Source organism: Wyeomyia smithii, chromosome 2 (genome assembly GCF_029784165.1).
Source record: "Wyeomyia smithii strain HCP4-BCI-WySm-NY-G18 chromosome 2, ASM2978416v1, whole genome shotgun sequence".
Lineage (NCBI taxonomy): Eukaryota > Metazoa > Arthropoda > Insecta > Diptera > Culicidae > Wyeomyia > Wyeomyia smithii.
The window spans coordinates 111,075,352-111,097,432 of NC_073695.1; the positions used below are offsets into that span (position 1 = coordinate 111,075,352).

The window sequence follows — 22,081 nt, forward strand, 5'->3', positions numbered from 1 at the left end:
ACGCAAAACGCCTGAAAAACAGATGGAGACTGCTTAGAATAGGTTCGGGGTGATTGGAATAGTGTCTCTCCTTTTGGAACTTTAACTGATCATTGTTAAAGGTAGCATAATCAGTTTTTGAATCTGTTCTGTACAGCAGCTTAAAGTATGTTTCCTACCCTGCTTAGTTTGCTAAACAAAATACGTGTGCAGAGTTACATTCAAATTAAAACAGTTTCAATAAAATGTTGCTTATGTTATAATCATGTTGGCCGGGAGTTCATTGCTTGTTTTGAGTAGTTTACAATGGGAAAGTACAAATGAAAACAGTTTTATAACGGTATAACGTAACCTACCTTACAAAATAACCTCATTATAACGTTATATTTTTCTTCATATAATGTAATTTTTAATTTTTGAATTAAAACTAATCAAAAGATGCTTGTGGTCCCCGTAGCTATGTGGTTAGCGATGTCGATCGGCTTGCTTTCACACGGTTGTTATATCGGGTTCGATTCCCGATCAGGTCGAGGATCTTTTCTAGCTGGAAATTATTTCGATTCACTGGGCACTGGGCAAGGTTTATTGTTGTACTTCACACGTTCCTACACACGAGTTCTGAGGTGCTAAATTTTCGTTTATGCGTATCTAACTTCAAATTTTCAATTGCGTTGAGCTAAAGTTCTAAATTGTGCATCATATTCCAAAACTCCAGACCTCAGATGTGTCTCTTCAAAGAAAAATCCTGAAAAATGTTCGTCTTTTTTCCAAACGTTACACTTATGCGCCATCATTTGAGCTTATTTCCTTCTAACTAATTTTCGTAAAAACAAGTTTAATCGTTGCTTGAATGTTGTATAAAAAAGTGATGTAACCACTGACAGACAAACGTACCACTCCATACAAAATTATAAGAAAAATGTGGTTCCGACTAACTTGTGCGACACCTGCTGCACGATCTTCCCGCAAAAGATAAACATTCTGCCTTTCTGCTGTTTTTGGCAGCACGGTGAGCAACAATTGTTAACTGAGTTTTGAGGAAAAAAGCATATCAGCGCCGTCGCCACTGCGGCAGAAATATTCCTCATAAATTAAACTCATTTGAATTGACTGTTATTTTGATCCACGAGACTAAATTTCGTGGTACGTCTGTTGGTCGGTGGTGTAACGGTATGAGAGTAAAATCAACCGACATGTTGGCAAAACATTGACTGAGAAATAGTTTGTCTATGAACAACCAATGCCACACAAATCGGTGAACATCACAAATCGGGTTTGCATTGGGGAAAAAAAAATTAAAAAATATTTAAGTTGTAAATATGACAATGCTACATACCTTGCTACCAATGCACGTGCTTCTAAAAAGAATTGAAAATTGAAACATTTCTTCCTGTACTGAAAATAGTTCTCAAGCTCATAGTAAATTATCTTTACGAATGAATGCCAATAAACGAGCCCAATTATTTCATCATGTAGTTCCATATCGATTTTTAATATAATCTATCATTTGACGTGCTATGGCATTGTAATCTGAATGTGACGGAGAAAACCGAGAAGAAAAACTTGATTTTGTGCTGCGAATGAACCGCAAGTGTATTGCTCGTCGATATAAAATGTTTAATCTAGTAGCACAGATGTAAATGGAATCCATTTCACAGTAACGTGTCGATTTCTTATAGTGTGGTGAGAAAGGATACATAAACAAACGGGGAATTTTTTCCCTCGAATCACAAACGGTTTCGTCCTACCAATTTGCCGTTGGGGCGGAAATGCTGAATATAATATTTTCATTTCAAAAAGTTCAACAGCAACAAAAAGTTGTTAGAATCACGATGGGAATTGGCAAACTCAGTTTGTTAGAATATTGTAGAAAAAAAAATGAAACCAATAAGACTCATTAAGAACGCGACTTCAGTATTTCATCGATTATGATACAGCAGAATAATTTAATTTATCGTACCACCAGTCCCTCCACAAGATCATAAACTGAAAGATATATGTTTAAGCTTGGTGAGGCCAGTATGGCATACAAAAGCCCAGCAGTAGGCTAGAAGTAAAAGGTATTAGGCTACTAATTGATCGGAAAAAGAATATTTGTAATACTTTATTCAATTCAATTATGTTGCGATCATGAGATAGTTTTAACCTTTTTAGATCATGCACAGCAAAAATTGATCTAAGAAACTAAGGTGTTGGAAACAGTGATAAGTTACCATTCCTAGCGAAAGAAAAAATATAATGCCCCTGGGTCTAGCCGTTTCGCACGATTGCTTTCGTTGCGTTTTTCACCACCTATGGCTTTGGGTCTCAACTATAATTACACTGATAATACAACCGACTGTACTAGCATGCAAACAACTCGCCGCGGCACAGATTATGAACAGACGGATTGCAATGTCGGATGGAAATCGAACCGTTACTTGCAGTCTAAGTTGTTGTCTGTGGCCAATCGACAGCTTATCACTTGCACTTTCGTGTGTATGATTAATGCGTAAGAAGCGCCTTAGGAATCGAAGTTGTGTTCTTCGAGCGTCGGTTTTTTTTTTGCTTTGATACGAATGTTCGATTAAAAGGGTATTGTTTTTTGTCGATTTCCGCGATTATTTTTACGGTTATGTGAGCTACGCTTATAAATAGTTTGGTAATCGGAAAGAAAGTGGTCAGTCCGAGGATTGCCGTGAAAGGTGTCGAAGTTTTTGCGGTTAATTTCAGCATGGTCCAGGTGGGTTGTGATTAACGATCGGTAGTGCATTTTTTTGGTGACTTTTCGTGTCTATGTTTTACAGTGGTTTGATCCAGTTCTACTGCTGGCAACACTGCTGGTAACCTCTGGAAGTACGGCGAAACGAGATGAGTATGATATCAACATTAAGCACGGTTCCTTCAAGATTCACCAGAAACACATCAATGCACGACCTTTCAAGGAAAGCAATCGGGAAGAGCATGGATCTATTGGTCAAAACAATCCACAGATTGGTTACAAGAAAGAAGTGTCAATGTCAGGAGATTCGCAACAATGGATGAAAGGTGAAAGGCGTCCTCTTGGTAAAATGGAAATCAAAAAGGTTACAGTTATCGGAGGTTCCAAGAATGGATCATTCAACCAGGGATCTCGAAGTGGGAATCGAGCGATGAAGGGTACGCGGCAAACCGGTGGCAACATGGGATGGTCCTATTCAACAACGTATGGCGCTGATGAGTCCATGACCACTGAACTTCCCCTCCACAAGTTCGGAAGCAGGCAAATGATGAGTTCCAAGAAGGTAATTAAACCCCTTAAGCGACCATTAAAGGAGTACAACTGGATTTCTACCACTCCCGGATATCAGAATTACGTTACAACGATCATGTCGAAGGAAGAAGAAGTTGAAAAGGAGGGTTTTATTGACGGTCTAGACAAAATTCCACTGCGGGATACGTCAACTGCTATATATGATAAAATTAACCAACAAAGTTCTGGAAAAAAAACCATTTTGGAGGACTATGACCTACACCGAACGACGAAGGCAACTACTATGGCAACGTCTACGGAAGCAGCCAAAACTACTACTGTTGCTCCAGTTACTCCAGATTTATTATTCCGCAATCCTCAACTAAGAGTTCCTTTCGATAGTGATAAAACTGGACCGGTGCAATTTCCGACTGCGAAAGAAACAAGTTCAACGACTTTATTTCCTTGCGTAAGTACTACTAGTACCACGACTACAACAACTACAACTACTCCAGCACCTACGACTACGACAACCGCTAGGAATTTTATTCTGTCACAGTATGCTAAAGAAGAAGAAGATAAGAATGCCGTTTATCTTTTGATTAAATACGTAAAACCAAAACTTCCTGGTGAGAAACCAACAGCCCATCTTGTAGACATCTTTGGTCCGCCGAGTCAAACAAAGCTGAACAAGGAGCGAGGTCGTTTCCGAAACAATTTTGAGCGATCTGATTTTGGGTTTTCTACCAATGACTTGTTGGAAAGCTTGAGAAATATACATTTTGATAGTGGTGAGAAAACGACAACTGGTTACGCAGTCAGCGAAGAGACGGACGATGATGAACGGTTGGTGGTCACTAAACCGCCGCTCCCAGTAGGGAGTTCTCCTCAAAGTAAACAAAAGGCATCGAGTACTGGTTCTAATGACACCCGATTCAATCAAAACGGACCAACTGTGGGTCAAGCAAATACGTCCGGACTCTCCGCGAGTTTTACGTTTCAGCCAGATCGGCTAGCTCAGAATTATGTCGAGCAGCAGAAGGAGAATGAGCGTCATCGTCAGCGGCTTAGTCAGATTGTAGTGAATGATGTGATAACAACTCAATCTAGTCAGTTACCGAACTCACCAGACGTTTCGGCAACATTACCAAATCAAATCATTCCACTCAGTCAACCGACGCAGGCGATGATTCAAGCAGGGTTCCTCCTTCCCACTATACTGTGGGGAATAGCAGCCACTCAACAGCACGAGCGTCAGCAGTTGCAACTACAACAGCAACAGCAACAACAGCAACTTCAACAACAGCTATTGCAGCAGCAGCAACTCCAACAGCAGCAACTTCAGCAACAGCAGCTTCAGCAGCAGCAAAGTCAACAGCAGCAACTGGTGAAACAGCAGCAGATTCAACAACAGCAAATCAAACAGCAGCAACCGGAGCAACAACAATATCAGCAACAGCAACCAGAGCAGCCACGGTATCAACAACAACAACAAGATCAGAGACAATTTCAACAACAACAACCAGAGCAGGAACAATTCCAACAGCAACAACCAGAGCAGCAAAGATATCAGCAACAACAACAGCAACCAGAGCAGCTTCAGTATCAACAACAGAAGTCAGAGCCGCCACGGTATCAGCAGCACATAATATCTGACCAACGACAATTTCAGCAACAGTCACAGCAGCCCAGGTTTCAACAAAAATCAGAACAGCAACAATTCCAACAACAGCAACCAGAGCAGCAACGGTATCAACAGCAACAACAGTTGGAGCAGCTTCAATATCAACAACAGAAGCCAGAGCAGGCACGGTATCAGCAGCAAGAACAGCCAGAGCAGCGACAATTTCAACAACAGGCAGAGCAGCCAAGGTTCCAACAAAAAACGGAACAGCAACAATATCAGCAACAACAACCAGAGCAGCCACGGTTTCAACAAAAACCAGAGCAGCAACAATATCAGCAACAGCAACCAGAGCAGCCACGGTTTCAACAACAACAGCAGCCAGAGCAGCAACGATATCAACAAACCCTGCCACAGATTCAACCCACTGTCGATTTGTTTACCCCTCGTCCAAAAGCAGTGCAAACCCAACCGCCGCGGAGCTCTGAAAATAGGTACAAAGAGCAAGACCTGTCCAGTATACACCTGAATCATGATTCTATTAACTCGCTAGAAGAATCTGATGCAAATGATATTGGTGCATTGCGAGACAGTTATGGACGATTGCTGGGTGAAAATGCTCGAAATTTCGATGAAAACGAGCCGACTCAGCGTCCGAGTACGCAAAATATAGAGAACACGAATGCATCGTTCGAAGAATTCGACGGAACAACGGACCCACTTGAACTAACAGAAATACTCGTGCGTCGGAACGGAGGACTGACCGTCGATCAATTCAACAAACTGTTTAGAGACTTTTTAACAAGAGAACTTACAGAAAGTGACCTTCGCAATAATTACGAAACTGTGAGTACTATTCGCGAAAAAGGCACGGATGAAGAGCAGATAGAATCAAACAGTTCTCAGGAACAGCAACAGTCGGAAGAAGGTGTAAACGAAATCTCAAACTCATACGAGTCGAATGATTCTGAGCAGGGAATTAAAGTGCAGATCAATAAAACACCTGTCCGGTTCGAGCCGATCGTCAAAATTGGATATGGAGGTTCAAAATCTCATCAAGGCGTCTACAAGTCACCAAAGTTCTACGAAAAATTCAAGGGAACCAGTAGTCAGGAGATTCAGCAAGAACAACAACAGCAGCAGTGGGCTTCTACTGAGCTATCGCAAAGTACTACAACTGGGTCATACACCGATAGTCCCCTGTTTGGATTTGTGGCTTCTAGAAACACTGCCAATCAACAGCAGAACCTGGAAAGCAAACAAATTCAAGATACTCCCCCTCAGCAGCAACAAACGCTGCAGGAAAACAACTTAGGTACTGGACCTAATGAAAGTGGCCATCGGGAAGCCGGACTTAGTTATATTAAGTTTGAAAAGTTCAACTAACCAAACAGACTGAGAGCTAACCAAGTAGTAAATTGTTGATTTAGTGCTAGTTGCAGTTGTTACATGTTAATAAATCCAATGTTTAACACGAAAAGCCCGATTATTTTCCTTTTGGTTTCTTTCACGCTAGCACCACATGTTAAGGAATACCAATGAGGAAACGACGGGCCCGATAGTTCACTTTTTAGCATATCCGTAGCATGTTCGCGCTTCGGATACGCTCGCTTTACTTTTATGTTTACCCACTCGGAATGATGCAATTCAATCAAAGCACAGGTGTTTCCACCGGCAAAAAATGAGCCAAGGCATTGTGAAACTGCTGGACCTTGCGGAAATGGAAACCAACCAAGTGTAACTATCGATATATGCATTTTACTTATATAGAAGAAATGTTTACTTTTTGATAATAGATGAATACATTAATCGCAATTATACGTCGATTTTCTTCACTGCAATGTAACTGTGAGCTATCCCGTTTAACTTTTCTCGGCGATTCTCTCCGCTTTGCCTACCTTTACTGTTCTTCTTTTCGATCTCCGTCACGATGGCCTCGAATCCTCGTTTGCTATCCCCTTCGTACTCAACTACACGTTGCTTGCCGTCCGGTTGATCTAAAGCGTAGACGCCTTTCACATGATCACCAATACGCTTCTCCCATTGATCTTTGTGATCACCGGTGAATGGGTCGTACACTCCGTACGCGAATTCATAGTTAGGCAAAACTATTTTCCCTGCCTCTTGCCCACCTTCTTGCTGATTACCCTCTGCTACTTCTTGTGCATTGCCTTCCTGTAAGCCACCTTCACTACGCTGGACGACTTGTTGTTCAACTTGCTGCTCCCCTTCGCGTTCACTTTGCTGCTGTCCGTCTTGTTGAGCATTTTGCTGTTCTCCAACGCGTTGCTCTGTTTCTGCCTGTCCTCGTCTGCGTTGGTTATTTTGTCCTACACCACGTTGTCCTTCGCTAGGTTGATTGCCTTGACCTTGTCGCTGTCTGCCAACTCTTCCTTGTGAGGCTTGGTTTTGAGCACGTTGACCGCCTCGTTCGCCATTGCGTTGGGAAGCTCCCCTCTGCTCTCCCCCTTGTTGACATTGCCCCGCATTTCTTTGTTGTCCTCGCTGTTCACTTTGTTGACCACGTTGCTCTGTGCCACGTTGACGATCGGCCTGCTGCCCTCGCTGTTCATTTTCGGACACTTCACCTTGTTGTGTGTCATCCTGTCCACCATTCTGCTGCCCTTCATTCTCAACTGCTTCTTGAGCCTCTTCCTGGGGAAATACCCCATTCACATCTTGTTCAGCATCCTGATTTTCTCCTTGCTGCTCTTGTTCTTCGATGTCTTCTACGCGTTCCAATTCATCTGCTTCCTGCTCCCCTAAGGCAGCAGTTTCTTGTTGCTGACGTTGTCGATTTCTCTCGGCTGCTGCGGCCGCCACGACTGCTTCTAAACGACGAGGCACTTGACCTTGTCGTCCGCCTGCTCTGCCAAGATCCCAATCTGTCCGAGACTGCCATCGTTCCTGAGGAGCAGCCTTAATGGCGACTACCGCTATCACAAGCAGAACTGTTGTAACCTGAACCAGAACAAAATTAAAAACATTTACACACTACGTTATTTTACAAAAAAAAACTCACCTTAAGCATTTTTTGCTACTCGGTTGTTCTAGATAAGCACAGAAGTACAACTGATAGTGTTCTGGTGGAATAACAAATCTTTTATACAGAGCATTTGTGCACTAATCTAAGCACCGGCAGACATGCGTTTGCCGGGCGGCTCCTCTTTCCGGTGATTCAAGCCGATCGTGCCAGTGGAATGTGATGTTGACCTCTGGTAAGGTGAGGGAAACCACTGCGGGCCGATTTCGTTGTCTAGACATTTTGTCTAGAATAGTTTGCCGGCTATGAAAGGTTCGGCTTGACTGCAGCACGTTTTTCAACATTACAGTCTGTGTTTTTATTGGAAATTGAATGATACACAAGCAGATGTTGGTTTTGTACAACGTTTTTTATGGGTTGTACCAACAAAATATTTGCTTGTTTTTATACAACAATATCGATGGTATATTTGTAGCCAATCAAACAATTTATTGAGTTGCACAGAATGGAACGGCTGTTCAGTTATATTTGTTCTCATGCTAGTACGGATTTACTTGCTGCTTTCTATTCACAGGGGCGGACGAAGGCTGATTTGAGCTGCAGGCGAAGACTGATTTTGCCGCCCCCTCTCAAGTTTTTATTTTATATGAAACGCATTTTCTATAGACTCGAAAATTTGATTAGACAGCATGTGTTGTGTTAACAATTCAAAAATTTACATTTCGCAAAATCCTACGCTCAAAATTACCAAGAGCTCGCCGATCAGCCTCTTTCAGCGTCCATGATTCATGGCCGTAGAGAGCCACCGGAAAAATCAGTGTTTTATAGAGTGCAAGTTTTGTACGGATTTGCAAACTGCGGGACCTTAGCTGGTTACGTAATCCGTAAAAGGCCCTGTTTGCGGCTGCTATCCGCCTCTTTATCTCACGGCTAACCTCGTTGTCACATGTCACTAATGTTCCCAGGTAAAAAAATTCGTCGACTACTTCAAATGTTTCCCCATCTAGCACCACCGCAGCACCAACCTCCGACGGACTACCACGCACTCTGCCAGCCACCATGTATTTCGTTTAGGCAGAGTTTATAACAAGCCCTAATCTCGCAGCTTCACGCCTGAGAGGTCCGAAGGCCGCTTCCACTGCTCTACGATTAATACCAATAATGTCGATATCATCCGCAAAACCTAGAAGCATGTGCGATTTCGTAATGATGGTGCCGCTTCTCTGCACACCAGCCCTCCTCATAGCACCTTCCAATGCGATGTTGAACAATAAGTTCGACAGCCCATCACCCTGCTTAAAACCATCTAACGTCACGAAAGGGTCCGATATCTCACCGGTTATCCTGACGCTTGATGTAGAACCTTCAAGGGTGGCACGTATCAGCTTAATCAGCTTTGTTGAGAAGCCATGTTCAAGTATGATCCGCCATAACTCATTCCTCTTAACTGAATCGTACGCTGCCCTGAAGTCTATGGACAGATGGTGCGTATGCAAGTTGAATTCTCGAAATTTTTTCGAGAATTTGTCACAAGGTAAACATTTGGTCCGTCGTGGAGCGTCCCCCTCGAAAACCGCATTGGTACTCGCCAACAAAGGTCTCCTGCAACGGCCTCTGTCTTTGGAACAGGATGTGGGAGAGATTTTTATACACGGTATTGAGAAGAGTTATGCCCCGATAATTGCTACAGTCCAGGCGATGACTTTTTTTGTAGATCGGGCATATGAGACCCTCCAACCAGTCCGAGGGCAATTCTTCATCAGACCACACTCTCAGCATGATCCGATGGATGGCACGATACAGCTGTTCGCTCCCGACTTTGAAGAGTTCGGCGGGAATGCCGTCCTTCCCAGCTGCCTTGCAGTTTCTCAGCTCTTTAACTGCTTTCTTCACCTCGTCCATGGAAGGTGGATCCACAGCTTGGCCATCATCCTCAATAGTCATCCCGCTCCTTTCGACTCCACTGTTTCCCTCACCGTTCAACAGCACACTGAAGTGTTCCTTCCAACGCCTGGCCACCTCTGTTTTATCGGTTATCAGGTTCCCCTCCCTATCGTTGCACATGACAGGAGCTGACACGTTTCGATTCCTAATTCCGTTGACCTTCTTGTAGAAGCTCCTCGCATCGTGCCTGGAGAAGCAACCTCCCGCCTCCGCAAGATGACGCTCCCAATGCTGTCGTTTCTTCCGGCGATGGAGTCCCTTTTCACCGGCTCTAGCATCTCGATATCTACCCACGCTCTGACGAGTCACAGCCGTGGCCAACATGTGACCCCTGGCGCGGTTCTTCTCCTCCGTTACTCGCTGCACTCAGCGTCAAACCACTCATTGGACGCAGCTGCCGCAGTTGTACCCAACACTTCTCGCGCTGTAGTGCTGATCGAACTGTGGATGTGTCTCCTGCGCTTTCATTGTATGTCTTTTCCAGGAGCTCAAAGAACACCACTTGTTACACTAATGGGTAAAGTGAGTTAAATTCTCAAGGATACAAGAACATTTGGAAAAGTATCAATCAGTTGATTTTTTGTGATGTAGTTTAACGCATTCATTGGAGTCGTCTCAGCTGGCAACATAGGTGATAAAATAACAAGTTCTTGGAGCATTTCATGTCCATCGATGTCACACTCTTTCTTGTGTGTGAGGATTTTCTGTGAATGTAGACAACTTTTCTCTAACTGATCTGTACTACAACCCATTAAACTGTGAATATCATACAAGAAGCTGAAATTGTCACTGTGATTTTTCATTAACTGGAATCGATCATCGAACGATGCAATAGCTACATCCAATACAGAATAGAAGAAATTCACTTTGAAAGAGAGTTTTTTCGATGTAATTGGTTCATCTGACTGTTCGTATGCAAACTGTTTCTTTATCATTCTCGGCCGAATTCGTGTTTCTTTTTGAAACTCAGGATTTACTTCTAAAATGTCGGCACGTTCTTTAGCATCAGTAATGACGCTATTCAAACCTTCTATTCTCATATTTTTCAAGAAGTTTTAAACGCTGCCTCTCAAGTCTATAGTGTTTTCGAGACTGCTATTTATTTTTTGAAGGTACTTACTCACTAAATTGATTTTGAACAAAATTGAATGCCAAGCTACTAAACTGCATAAGAATTTGATTTTTTTTAATTTTTTTTCGCTAGGCTTTTTGCAGTATTTCTTGCAAACGCATCTTGCTTCAGATCCTCGATTGCTTCATATAGGGCATAATAAATTTCTCCTATATTAAACCTCAAGGGAGTGACAGCATCAATTCGACTTTTCCAACGCGTTCCACTCAGAGGCTTTACCGTAAGAGAAGTAATGTGTTTTTTGAACGATGAGTTGAAGCAGAAAAGAAGTTGAAAATTTCTTGCACGACACTGAAAAAGTCTACTGCATCAAAACATGATTTGGCACCATCGCTAACAACAAGACTGAGAAAATGGTTGCTGCATGGAACGGATTGATTTTTACAAAAATTGATTTTTACAAAAATTGATTTTTACAAAAAAAGTTTAAGATAATTAGCTTAAGAGATTATGACAGATCTCGACGTTTCATGCATTTCTAAGACCATTTTTTTCAATATCGAACATTTTACGAACTACCTGTGCATTTTTTATCGGCCGAAAAAGTGAAACTTTGACCGCTTCGAGGCACCACTTTTCGAAGTCCGACCGAGCTGAAATTTTGCAAGAAGACTGTGGCATGTGGAGTGTTAGTACAACGTTAGCACATGAAAATGTGGTTGGTCGCGTCGCACGTGAATGGAAATCCTGCGAGAGAGAGAAAAAATTTCCTCGTCGCTTAAAAAATAAGCACACGCATTAGCCGTCTGTTTGCCGCCCCTCGATGATTGACGAGCAGGCGACCGCCTGCTTCGCCTACGCGTTAATCCGCCCCTGTCTATGCAATAGAACGTAATATGCCGAACTATTTATTTTGGTGTTATGGATTGCGCTTGAAAAGCACGCTTAATAATTCTGTTATTTCCGCAAACACAATTATAATTAATTATTTGGAAAGAACTAATGTACCGTGCTGGATCGAAGCCCGTACAGTATCGAAATCCGTACACCTTAAGGTTTTTTTCAGTTTCAAGCATTATAAAAATGAAAATTCATATGAAAGTTACATGTACATATTCGTTGAGCTGTTGGCCTTCTGTTAAATCAAACTATGCGCCAGTAGGCCATGAAATAAAAATATTAAAAATGAAAAACCAATCGTGTATCGGTTTCAGTTGTCATTTCGTTGTATCGTTAGAGAATTTACTAAGGAAACGTTCTTCAGATAAAAACGACTTTCAAGTGGGATATAAGTGTTTTACTCTGTGAATCTTTTTGAAATTGATGGAAAAGGTAAGTCTTTGTCATTTTCGAGCTGTATATTGTCTGGTAAATAGTGTAAATTGTATTTATTCAACAAAAACTGTGCAGTACGGATTTTGATTCTTGTTAATTGCTTGAATCGAAATCCGTACAGCGTGTGTATCATGCATATATTGTTGAACTTTCTTCGTATTTTCAGCATATTTTGGAAGAAAACAAGTATAAATTTACGGCAAACAATTTCGAAGGAGCTGTGACTGAGGAGCGCAAGGGAAAGTAGTACCGGGAAGCTTCGAGAGGTTCCGGCGTTCCTGTTACTACGATAAGGGGTGCCGCTACGAAACGCTACGAAAATTGCACTATTTCAGCTGATATAAAAAGTTAGAAAACCGTGTGAAACTCTAGGAACCAATTGATCCTCATAATATATCTATTCGTTAATTTAAAGATAAATTATAAATAAAGGATGTTTATTTTTGTACTTCTATATATATACGGATTTCGATTTATTGTTGTATGGTCTTTGATCCAGTCTATATCGCGTGTGTGCGGATTTCGATTCAAAAGTGTACGGGTTTTGATTCAGACAAAAAACTGTGTACGGATTTCGATTCAAAACATGTTCTATTTAAATATGATTTCTCCGAGTTTTGGAGTGATTTTATTCATTTTACTTGAAGATAGTGATAAAATATAAGTAGATCTATAAGTAAACATGTCAGTTTAAAGCAATATGTGATTTCTTGATTTTATATTGACCGTCGAAGATTATCATGTACTTAGGTGTACGGATTTCGGTCCAGCACGGTAATCATTGCGCGGTATTAAACGTGTTCAATAACTCATCAAACTGGTAGTGCACAAAACATTTCTTATCTTGACATTTGCTTATTAGTTTTTGGGACCAAATCTTCAATAATAAATTTTTCTTGTGCATCTACAATGAGCCTCACAATTGTAAGGCCTTCATTAATTGCTATTTTACAAGTTGCATGTTTGTCTAATTAACTTGAGACGATTCAATTCATGTCATTTTTATTTTTCCCATTATTTTTGTGGTAATAATATCTTGACATTCGTATTTCGAATTCTTTCTATTGAGATTCTAACTAGCCCAGTTAAACGTGACGAATACCTTGATGGTTGTATATACTTATACATTGGTTGGTTATAAGTGATAACAAAATGCATAATAATATTTTGGGGTTCACTTTGTTAGAACTTTTTAATCACGTTCGTTTCAAACGCCACTAAATAAATCAACCAATATAACCATTTATAAAGTATCATTGTTTCATAACTACGAGTTTTGCTTGAAGTGTTTCATTTTCCAGAATATTAAATTACCATTCAATATGAGTATTTCCGGAATCGGGATGATGCTTAAGGCCTAAACACACTGGGTACTGCGTTTGCGGCAATTTGACAGTTAGCCCATACATTTTTTGTCAAATTAACGTCAACGCAACGCAAACGTATCCATTGTGTTTGGGCCTTCAGAAATTAACTCCAGATGCATCTTCTTAATCAAAGCAAGCGATTTTCAGTTTCTGAAAAACTGCTAAAATTGGGAGGGTACTATCTAATTCAGGTATTTTCGAAACCGGGAGTTATCCCTACGCCCATTTTGAAATTCAAGATGACAACCTCTGATTTTACATAAACAGCCTAACGTAATCGAATATCATGCAATACGGGTATTCTCTACATCGGGATGATACCTAGCAGTCATAAATCAATCACAGATGCCATTTCGAAATCCAGATAACGAATTACAGTTTCTGGAATACTGTTGGCCAAATATTAACTAGGGTTTGCAATATTTCCGGGAATCGATTTCCCGGGAAACGGGAATAAATTCTCGCATTTCCCGGGAATTCCCGAGAACTGGGAACGGACAAATTTTTTTACAAAGTGAGATTTTAAATGAAGTTCATTAGTAAAAGGTAACAAAAAGTTGTTTAAAATTTCATTCTCGATTTGCACGAAAAAAAAAAAACGAATGTAATACAAAGCATATTCAAGTCAACATAAAAAATTCGCGATCGATTTTTGTAGCATATATGTGCAGAAGAGAGAATTAAGGATCTTCATGTCGTCAAACAATCGCTTCAGATCCACTGACAATTTTCCGTTAAGCTAAAAAATGTTATGCCCTTCTGTAAAACTTTGCTCAAGTCTGCTGAATCACCGCTGATGTTCGATTTCTAGAATACTTTCATATCACCGATTACAGCTTTTGCTACACTTAATTGAAAACTAGTGTCCAATTCTTTCAGTTTGTTGAAGAGAAAACTGAGTGTTAGGCTGGCATTGGACGCGGAAAATATTCGCTATATTCGGTACGAACTGTTTGGGTAAAATATTTTTTACACTACAATGAATATTTACTTTTTTATTTGAGCGGTAGCAAACCTATTCGCTATTTTTCTTTTTTCATTTAAATATATTTGCTATGTGAGTTTTTTTACAAATAAACTGCGTCTCGAATCTAGTTTTTTTTTTGACAGAACAACATTTCAAACCCATTTGAAGTTTATATCATTATTGATTAGAACGTAAAATTCCAAGGAAGAATTTTGGGTAATTAACTACGTTATTTCGTTGATTCGCCGTTCGGTGATTTTCTGTGACCGAGAAAAACCGGAAGGAAACGATAGAATACTAAATAATCAGCTCAATACGACTCAAAATAAGTCAGTCTTAGAACATTTGAATGCTTACTTATTTACATGCAAACACTATACTAACTTTGAGTTTTATTTAATGATTAATTTCAGGTCGTACCAGTTTGACGTATTTAATTTTATTGCAATATTGCATAGGAAAATATAGTGAATCTTAGAAAATTTTTCACGGAACTCGGGAATTCCGGGATCCCGGGATCCCGGGAATTAATATTTCTGTTTCCGGGATCCGGAAATCCCGGGAAAAGCTATTTCCCGGGAAATTGTTCCCGGGATTGCAAACCCCAATATTAACCAAGATTGGTATATCGATGAATGCCAGAATTCATTTTTAAATGCAGGATTCATTTTTAATCCGACTTCTGGTTTCTCAAAAACATCTTGAAATTGCTATTTCCAATCTAATTAATCTAATTCCACTCTGTGCGCTCTAAGAATATTGATGTTAAACTTGAATTAATAACTGAAGTTATACTATATGGGTCATTCCATGTCAAGTGTCCGAGAAAATGCATCGACCATCTCCGATTTCGACTAAAATTTGTGAGTCGATGTATTCTGGGCCGGAACTTATAAGTACAAAGTATAGTACCGATTGGTGGACCCCTCGGCCAATGGGAATGGCTCCACTTTTTGCAAATTTAGCAAAGCACTTTTTTCATTTTGTGAATATCTCGGGACCCTGAAGAGCTACAGGTGATATTAGCATATCATTTTGAAGGGTTTGAGACGTAGAATCGTACTACGTGATCAATTTTTTTTTTCTGTAGTGTTGCCAACATTGCATATTTTTCGATTCAAAACTTAATTTGCGATTTCCTCAAAATAACCCCCTTTGATTTTGATTTTGACCACGCCAATGTGTTTAGCAGACGATTTTTCATAGGAATCACTTATCAGCAAAAAACAGAATGTAGCGTTCTGGAGATACAGCATTTTCAAAATTGCAAGATTTTTGATTTTGTCTACGCACGAAAGCGCTTCTGCATAAATTGCTGCAATCTTAATGGTATCCTAGCAGGCGTTTGTGTAATCGAAGAGATGTACCTTAGAGGAGCATCCGTTAATGATGTAACGCAAAAAATCCCGCTCTAGAATCATTTTCATGAAAGGTTACAGGAGAGTTTGGGCCACACTTTTCGTATTTAAATTCAAACTGTTTTTTGTTAAATGCAGACTTTTGTCCATGATTCGAATTTTGAAACCAACTTGTGACATTGTTAATAGCGTGAAAAAATGCTGATTTCAGATTTCATCGATGGAGTTTGTTATAAAGCTACGTAATTATCAATAGGGGGTCTGACTTTGTGACGAAGTGCTCCGGTGGGAGAGGGCGAAGGGGAGTATAAAAAACCTAAAAAAAACCTACGTCATTTATGCATGCTCCCTTAGTAGCTAGTAAATCTCATTGCGTAAGCTGCTGTGATAACCAATACGAAACAAATTTGTTTTAAATACAATCCAATTAAACACACCATCTCCAAAAATGAAATGACTGCACACATGATAAGACACATTGTTTACAATTTTGAAATCATAGCAAACCTTAAATCAGAAAAAAAACATGACAATTCGCCAGTTAGGAAACGGTTTTAAATTGGATTATTTTTACAATGTGATAAACCAATAAAATGAAGAATCATGGGAAAAGTGTAACCAAAACTCTCCTGTAACCTTTCGTGAAAATGATTCTAAAGCGGGGTTTTTTGCGTTACATCATTACCGGATGCTCCTTTAAGGTACATCTCTTCGATTACACAAATGCCTGCTAGGATACCATTTAGATAGCAGCAATTTATGTGAAAGCGCTTTCGAGCGTAGACAAAATCCGAAATCTTGCAATTTTGAAAATGCTGTATCTCTGGAACGCTACATTTTGTTTTTTGCTGATAAGTGATTTCTATGTAAAATCGTTTGCTAAACACATTGGCGTGCTCAAAATCAAAATCGAAGGGGGGGGGGATATTTCGAGGAAATTGCATATTAAGTTTTGATTAATAAAAAATGCTAAGTTGGCAACACTGCAGGAAAAAATTGACCACGTAGTTCGATTCTACGTCTCAAACCCTTCAAAATAATATGCCAATACCACCTGTAGCTCTTCAGGGTCTCGAGATATTTACAAAATAAAAAAAGGTGTTTTGCCAAATTTGCAAAAAGTGTCCGAGGGGTCCAATAATCGGTACTACACTTTGTACTTATGAGCTCCGGCCCAAAATACATCGACTTACAAATTTTGGTCGAAATCGGAGATGGTCGATGCATTTCCTCGGACACTTGACATGGAATGACCCATAAGTGAAATTTTAAGTAATGTTCGCGAAGTGACTCATACTAGAGAGGCAGTAAAATGGAAATAGACCCGTTTATATAAAATAAAATTATAAAATTATAAAACGTAGTATTCACAGGGTTTTTGATATTGGACTTAGAAGTGTAGTGATTTGTCCATGTTTCATCCATTGTCACAAATCGTTGCAAATTGCTTTCTATTGCACGTTATCAATGCCGGATTGTTAGTCAAGAGCCGTCAATGTGGGCACCGGAAACCGGAAAATTTCTAATAGAAGCAAAAATTAAATGTAGAAAATGTTCCGGTCACCAATTTGCCAAAACCCAAATAAATTCTACTGTTTAGCATCAATGCTGTGTTATAAAGCCACACAGACCGGTTCATTTCACTGAAGAATTTTGCGGATATTCCGAGAAAGTGTCATTTGAGATCTAAATGAAACATTCGACGGGTTCCATGATGTTTGGCTTGGTGGTGTCCAACGGTCTGCTTCCGGCGTCGTTGATAAAAAAGGAGAACACATCGAGTACATTGGTTTGAAAGAACGTAATAGAAGGGAGAGGTAACTGAGCTCGAACATTTTGATATTATTGCCTGAAGTGGTTGAAAATGGTATTTGCATAAATACCATACATTTTCGCATTTTTTCCTTTCGCACCTTGTGTATAAAAAAACCACGTTGAGATCGGACAACTGTAAAACGATTCATTTCATGTTTTGACGTAGAAGTACGTCTTACAGCAACGTTCTGGAATAGGGCTGCAAACTGAACTACCAGAAACATCAAGAGCGTCACGATAATTATCCAATTTCAAATACTTATAACTCAGTCAGTTTTTAATGAATTTCCTTCATCCTTGCGGTAATCGGTCGGAAAATCAGCTAAGCGGAAATTTGTGATTTTATTATGCTAAATATTGTACTATTGGAAAACATAGCGACTTGTTCTAGACGCAGATTAGCAGAACTGAAGTAAGGTCGAATAGCAACATTTTTGAGTTCAAGATGGTGACTTTTGGTTTCCTTAAATCGGCCTAAAATGACTGAATACCACTCAATATGGTTATTTCCGTAACCGGGATGATGCCCAGAGGCTTTAAAGCAACTTCTGGTGCCATTTTGATAACATAATGACTTCCAGTTTCTACATCAACGAACGTAAAATAAATATTTTATTTTGTTATGTTACTTTTATGCAGTGGCGTAGCCAGAAAATACTTTAGAGGAAAGAATGGGTTAAGTCTTGAGAAGCAAAAATAAATAAATCAGACTTCGATTGGTTTCAGACATAGTAACATAGATGCCGGAAAGGATAGTAAAGGTAAAAAATCAAAATATAATTAAAAAACAAGCAGCAAAAAAAAGTAATCGGATAATTGAATCCCGGATAATCAATTCCGACCTAATATGAGTAATTCGGAACCAGGTCGAATAGTATCCAAGGAACGAGGGAAAATCTATATCACATCCTCAGCCCGTGTTCATTTGTTAGCTATTTCGAAAAATCACACCTGCAATCTCCGATGTCTCCGGCATGGTGTTTTGGCCAATTGAACTACTGGGAGAGGTAGTTTCCCCTAAGACCAATATCGATCACTCTTATCTATTGCTCTATGCTCCACACACGCCTCGATCAACCACAAATTCTGCCTTGTGGAAGTATTTTTTTAAAGTTATATTCTGTGGTTTAGCTGTGGTTTTTCTATTTTATTTGTTTATTTTTGAGTTGAAATGGTATATCACACTCAAGCTAGACCGGGAGGTCTCCCCTCTCGAACGAAAAATGTGTGTTTCTGGCAACCGTTTTCAAACAACATTCATTAATCGATTTCATAATAGAAATAAATTAGAAAGTAACCATTTTTATTCTGCTTTGTTTATACCATAAATTTTCCTTCGCCTTGATGCTACATTTCAATTCGGAATTAGAACTTCTATTTATCATACACAGACTTCGCAGCCAACTGTTTAGTGTACAGGACAATTGCGGGACCAGCGCTACGGATCCTATCGACACCAGTGCACAGTGGTCCAATAAGGCTTAGTTAAACATGCTATAGCTTTGTAAGGAAAAGTCCTAGTGGTGTGTGCTCTTCAACAAAAACGTGTATTTTGTATGCCTGAATGCAACTTTGGAACAATGTTTTCTCGTAAAATGTAACTAACAAAAGTTAAGTACAAAAAACTAACTTTTAAGCAACTTTTAAACAAAATACACTGGGGTCTTTTTTTACGCAGTTGGTTGTACCGCGTTGAAAAAATCCGCGTATAAAAAAAACCGCGTAATTTAAAAAAATCGCGTAGAAAAAACTCCATTCAATAATAAGATCCGATTAAAAATAATGGCACGTAAGTAAATATAAACATGAAAAATGATACAAAAATGGTAACGAAACACACAAAATAAATTTTAGTGATTCTAAAATGAAAATTCATTGAAGAACATGGCAATAACTTTTTTATAATAATTTTGCTACATGTTTTAAGCTTTCGTTTCTTAAAAGGAAGTAAATCGCAACGACCCTGACTCGTATCGTTGCACAATTATTTATGTATTTTTGTTTCTTCTTACCGAATCAACGGAATTTGCCTATTTTTTGATAATAACAGCAAATATATTAAAAATATGCATTATTTAGATTAATTAAACAGAATATCTTATTGTCATGAACCATATGATTGATTTTTACTTTATTGGACTTACTTATACTAAACTTATTTAATACCGCGTAAAAATAATCTATCAAATCGTGTAAAAATAATCCGCGTTATTTCAAAAAACCGCGTAAAAATAATCCGCGTTATTGAAAAAAATCGCGTAAAAAAAGTCACACTCGAATGAGTGTGTGCAAAAAACTTGAGAAGCGCAGCATATGTCTCGTTCTCAAGCAGAAAGAGTGAGTAAAATTTTGCTTCTCGCTCGTTGTGCAACGCTGATTGATAATAACAGTCTCTCCCGAGCCCAAGACTAGAACCTGTGAAAACTGGCTTGTTAGACCAGCATCGTACCACGCGACCAACTGGCACCCCACTGGGCACACAGGATACAAAAAATTACAATGTTCACCTGCTAAAGATATCCGTCACGATGAAATATCATTTTGGACAGTATTTAGAGAACTCAGAGACGTTTTCGATGGGATGATCGTGATTTAAAGTGCAATATGTTTCTTTGGATAACAAAAGAGAGAATTAGGTTTTCTATATTCCATCAGAAATAATTCCTTAAGGGGTTATAAACCATTTAAGTTATCAAAAAATCGAAAAAAAAATTTGCATTATCTTTGAGACAACTTCTTGAGAAAATTCTCACAAATTTTCATAAAGATCTGAGCAATAGGGGAAAGTTAGATGGATTTTAAGCGCGCCTTGTCACGGCCGCATAAGCAAAACTTGAAACTTTATATGCGTTTATCTCGGAATGGTGTTTCTGAAAAAAAAAAAGACTTTCCCGTGTTTACGATTGCGGTCAAACTACTGAACCGATATGCTTCATCATTTTTTAATGTTTGTTCTTAGCTCGTTGAAGGATCGGTTTTTGATGCACGAAGTTTGACTTTGCCGAAAATTTTAATGCAATTTTAAGCCCTCAAAACATGTTTTTTCAGGAAAAACGTTTCCGTTCGCACTGAAAATAAAATACTTATAAAAATGATCGGCACACTTTTTTTTTATTCTCGCTTATTTTCCGTCGGTCTAGTTCCGCCACTGTTGCGGCCAATCACCGACGTCCAGGGAGACGACTCCACACCCAGGACCCTAACTCACGACCCGTTTATTAACGGACCGGCGCCAACGGCTTTACTTCCTCATGCGATGGAAGGCCTGATCCCAGAGATTTTTCGCCTCAGAAAATCTCCCGGTGTCGGCTAGGATTGAATCTAGACCAGTTGGGTTGGTTGTAAACCATTGACACCTATGTCGGCGGTGGGATTCGAACCCAGGCGTCGAGCGTGGTTGGCGGAGACGTTACCAACCACACTAGGCCCCCGCTCAGATCGGCACACTTCTAAACTAATGAAATAATATGACTTATTTGATATCAGTTGATCTACTAGGTATCTATTTTAAACACCGCAAACCTCTGCAAAAACAGCGTTTCGGGGAAAAATTTCGTGAAAAGGTCATACACTTAGTTTTTTTTCAAAAGCTGTTCCTTTTTGTACTTCAATTTTACCACGCTCAATATCGAAGCGTGTGTTGAAAACATTTATTCAAAGCTCTTCATGAGTCGAGCTGCTATTGATTGATCGCTGGCTAGCGATTTCTCTCTGTACCATAGACTATAATAACTGGTACTGAAGCGCCACACGACAATTTTCGTATGTAATGAGTATCGCGTCTGATTATAAATACAAGACCGGTTCTTCAAACAAAAGAATTACTTTTTATGAAAGATAGAAAAAACGTTAGAACACATTAAATATATTTTTTAATATCTCAGTTCAGTATATACAATTAACATAGTTGAACGATTTTAACTTATTCGATCCCACCAATAGTGTTCACTATCTAACGCGTTCAGTTAACGTTCTGTTTCAAATAGCTATAACTATGTGCTAACAAACTTCCCTCTTTCGTTATGCCTTTCGCTTCTTCAATGCTTTCCACCTTTTCCACGTTTTTCACTTTCGCCTCGAAGCCCTTCTTATCGTCAGCTTCGTATTCCACCACTCGTTGCGTGCCGTCGGACTCGTCGAACTTGTAAACCCCCTTCACTTTCCCCCCGATACGCTTTTCCCACTGATTTTTGTGATCACCGGTTTTAAAATCCTTCACCCCGTAACCGAACTCATAATTGGGAACGGAATGTTCGTCATCCACTATGGCTTCTCCTTTTTCTACTGCTTCCGCTTGCAGTTCGGTTTTGAGTGAAACATCCGTCTTGCGACTCATTTGACGTATTTTCTGCTGCTCTTGCTGGTGATCCTTTAGCATCTTACTGAGAACTTCCAATTTTGCTTCCAGATCGAAGTCTGCCTTTTC

At 39.6% G+C, this 22,081-nt stretch overlaps 1 protein-coding gene across 1 annotated transcript; it reads left to right on the forward strand.

Moving 5' to 3' along the window:
• The first annotated feature begins 2,631 nt into the window (after positions 1-2,631).
• On the forward strand, positions 2,632-6,574 carry LOC129725179 (putative mediator of RNA polymerase II transcription subunit 26). Its single transcript, XM_055680693.1, has 2 exons — positions 2,632-2,701; positions 2,766-6,574. The coding sequence occupies exons 1-2, from the start codon at positions 2,693-2,695 to the stop codon at positions 6,198-6,200; spliced, it is 3,444 nt and encodes a 1,147-aa protein (XP_055536668.1). The 5' UTR covers positions 2,632-2,692; the 3' UTR covers positions 6,201-6,574.
• The last annotated feature ends 15,507 nt before the right edge of the window (positions 6,575-22,081 follow it).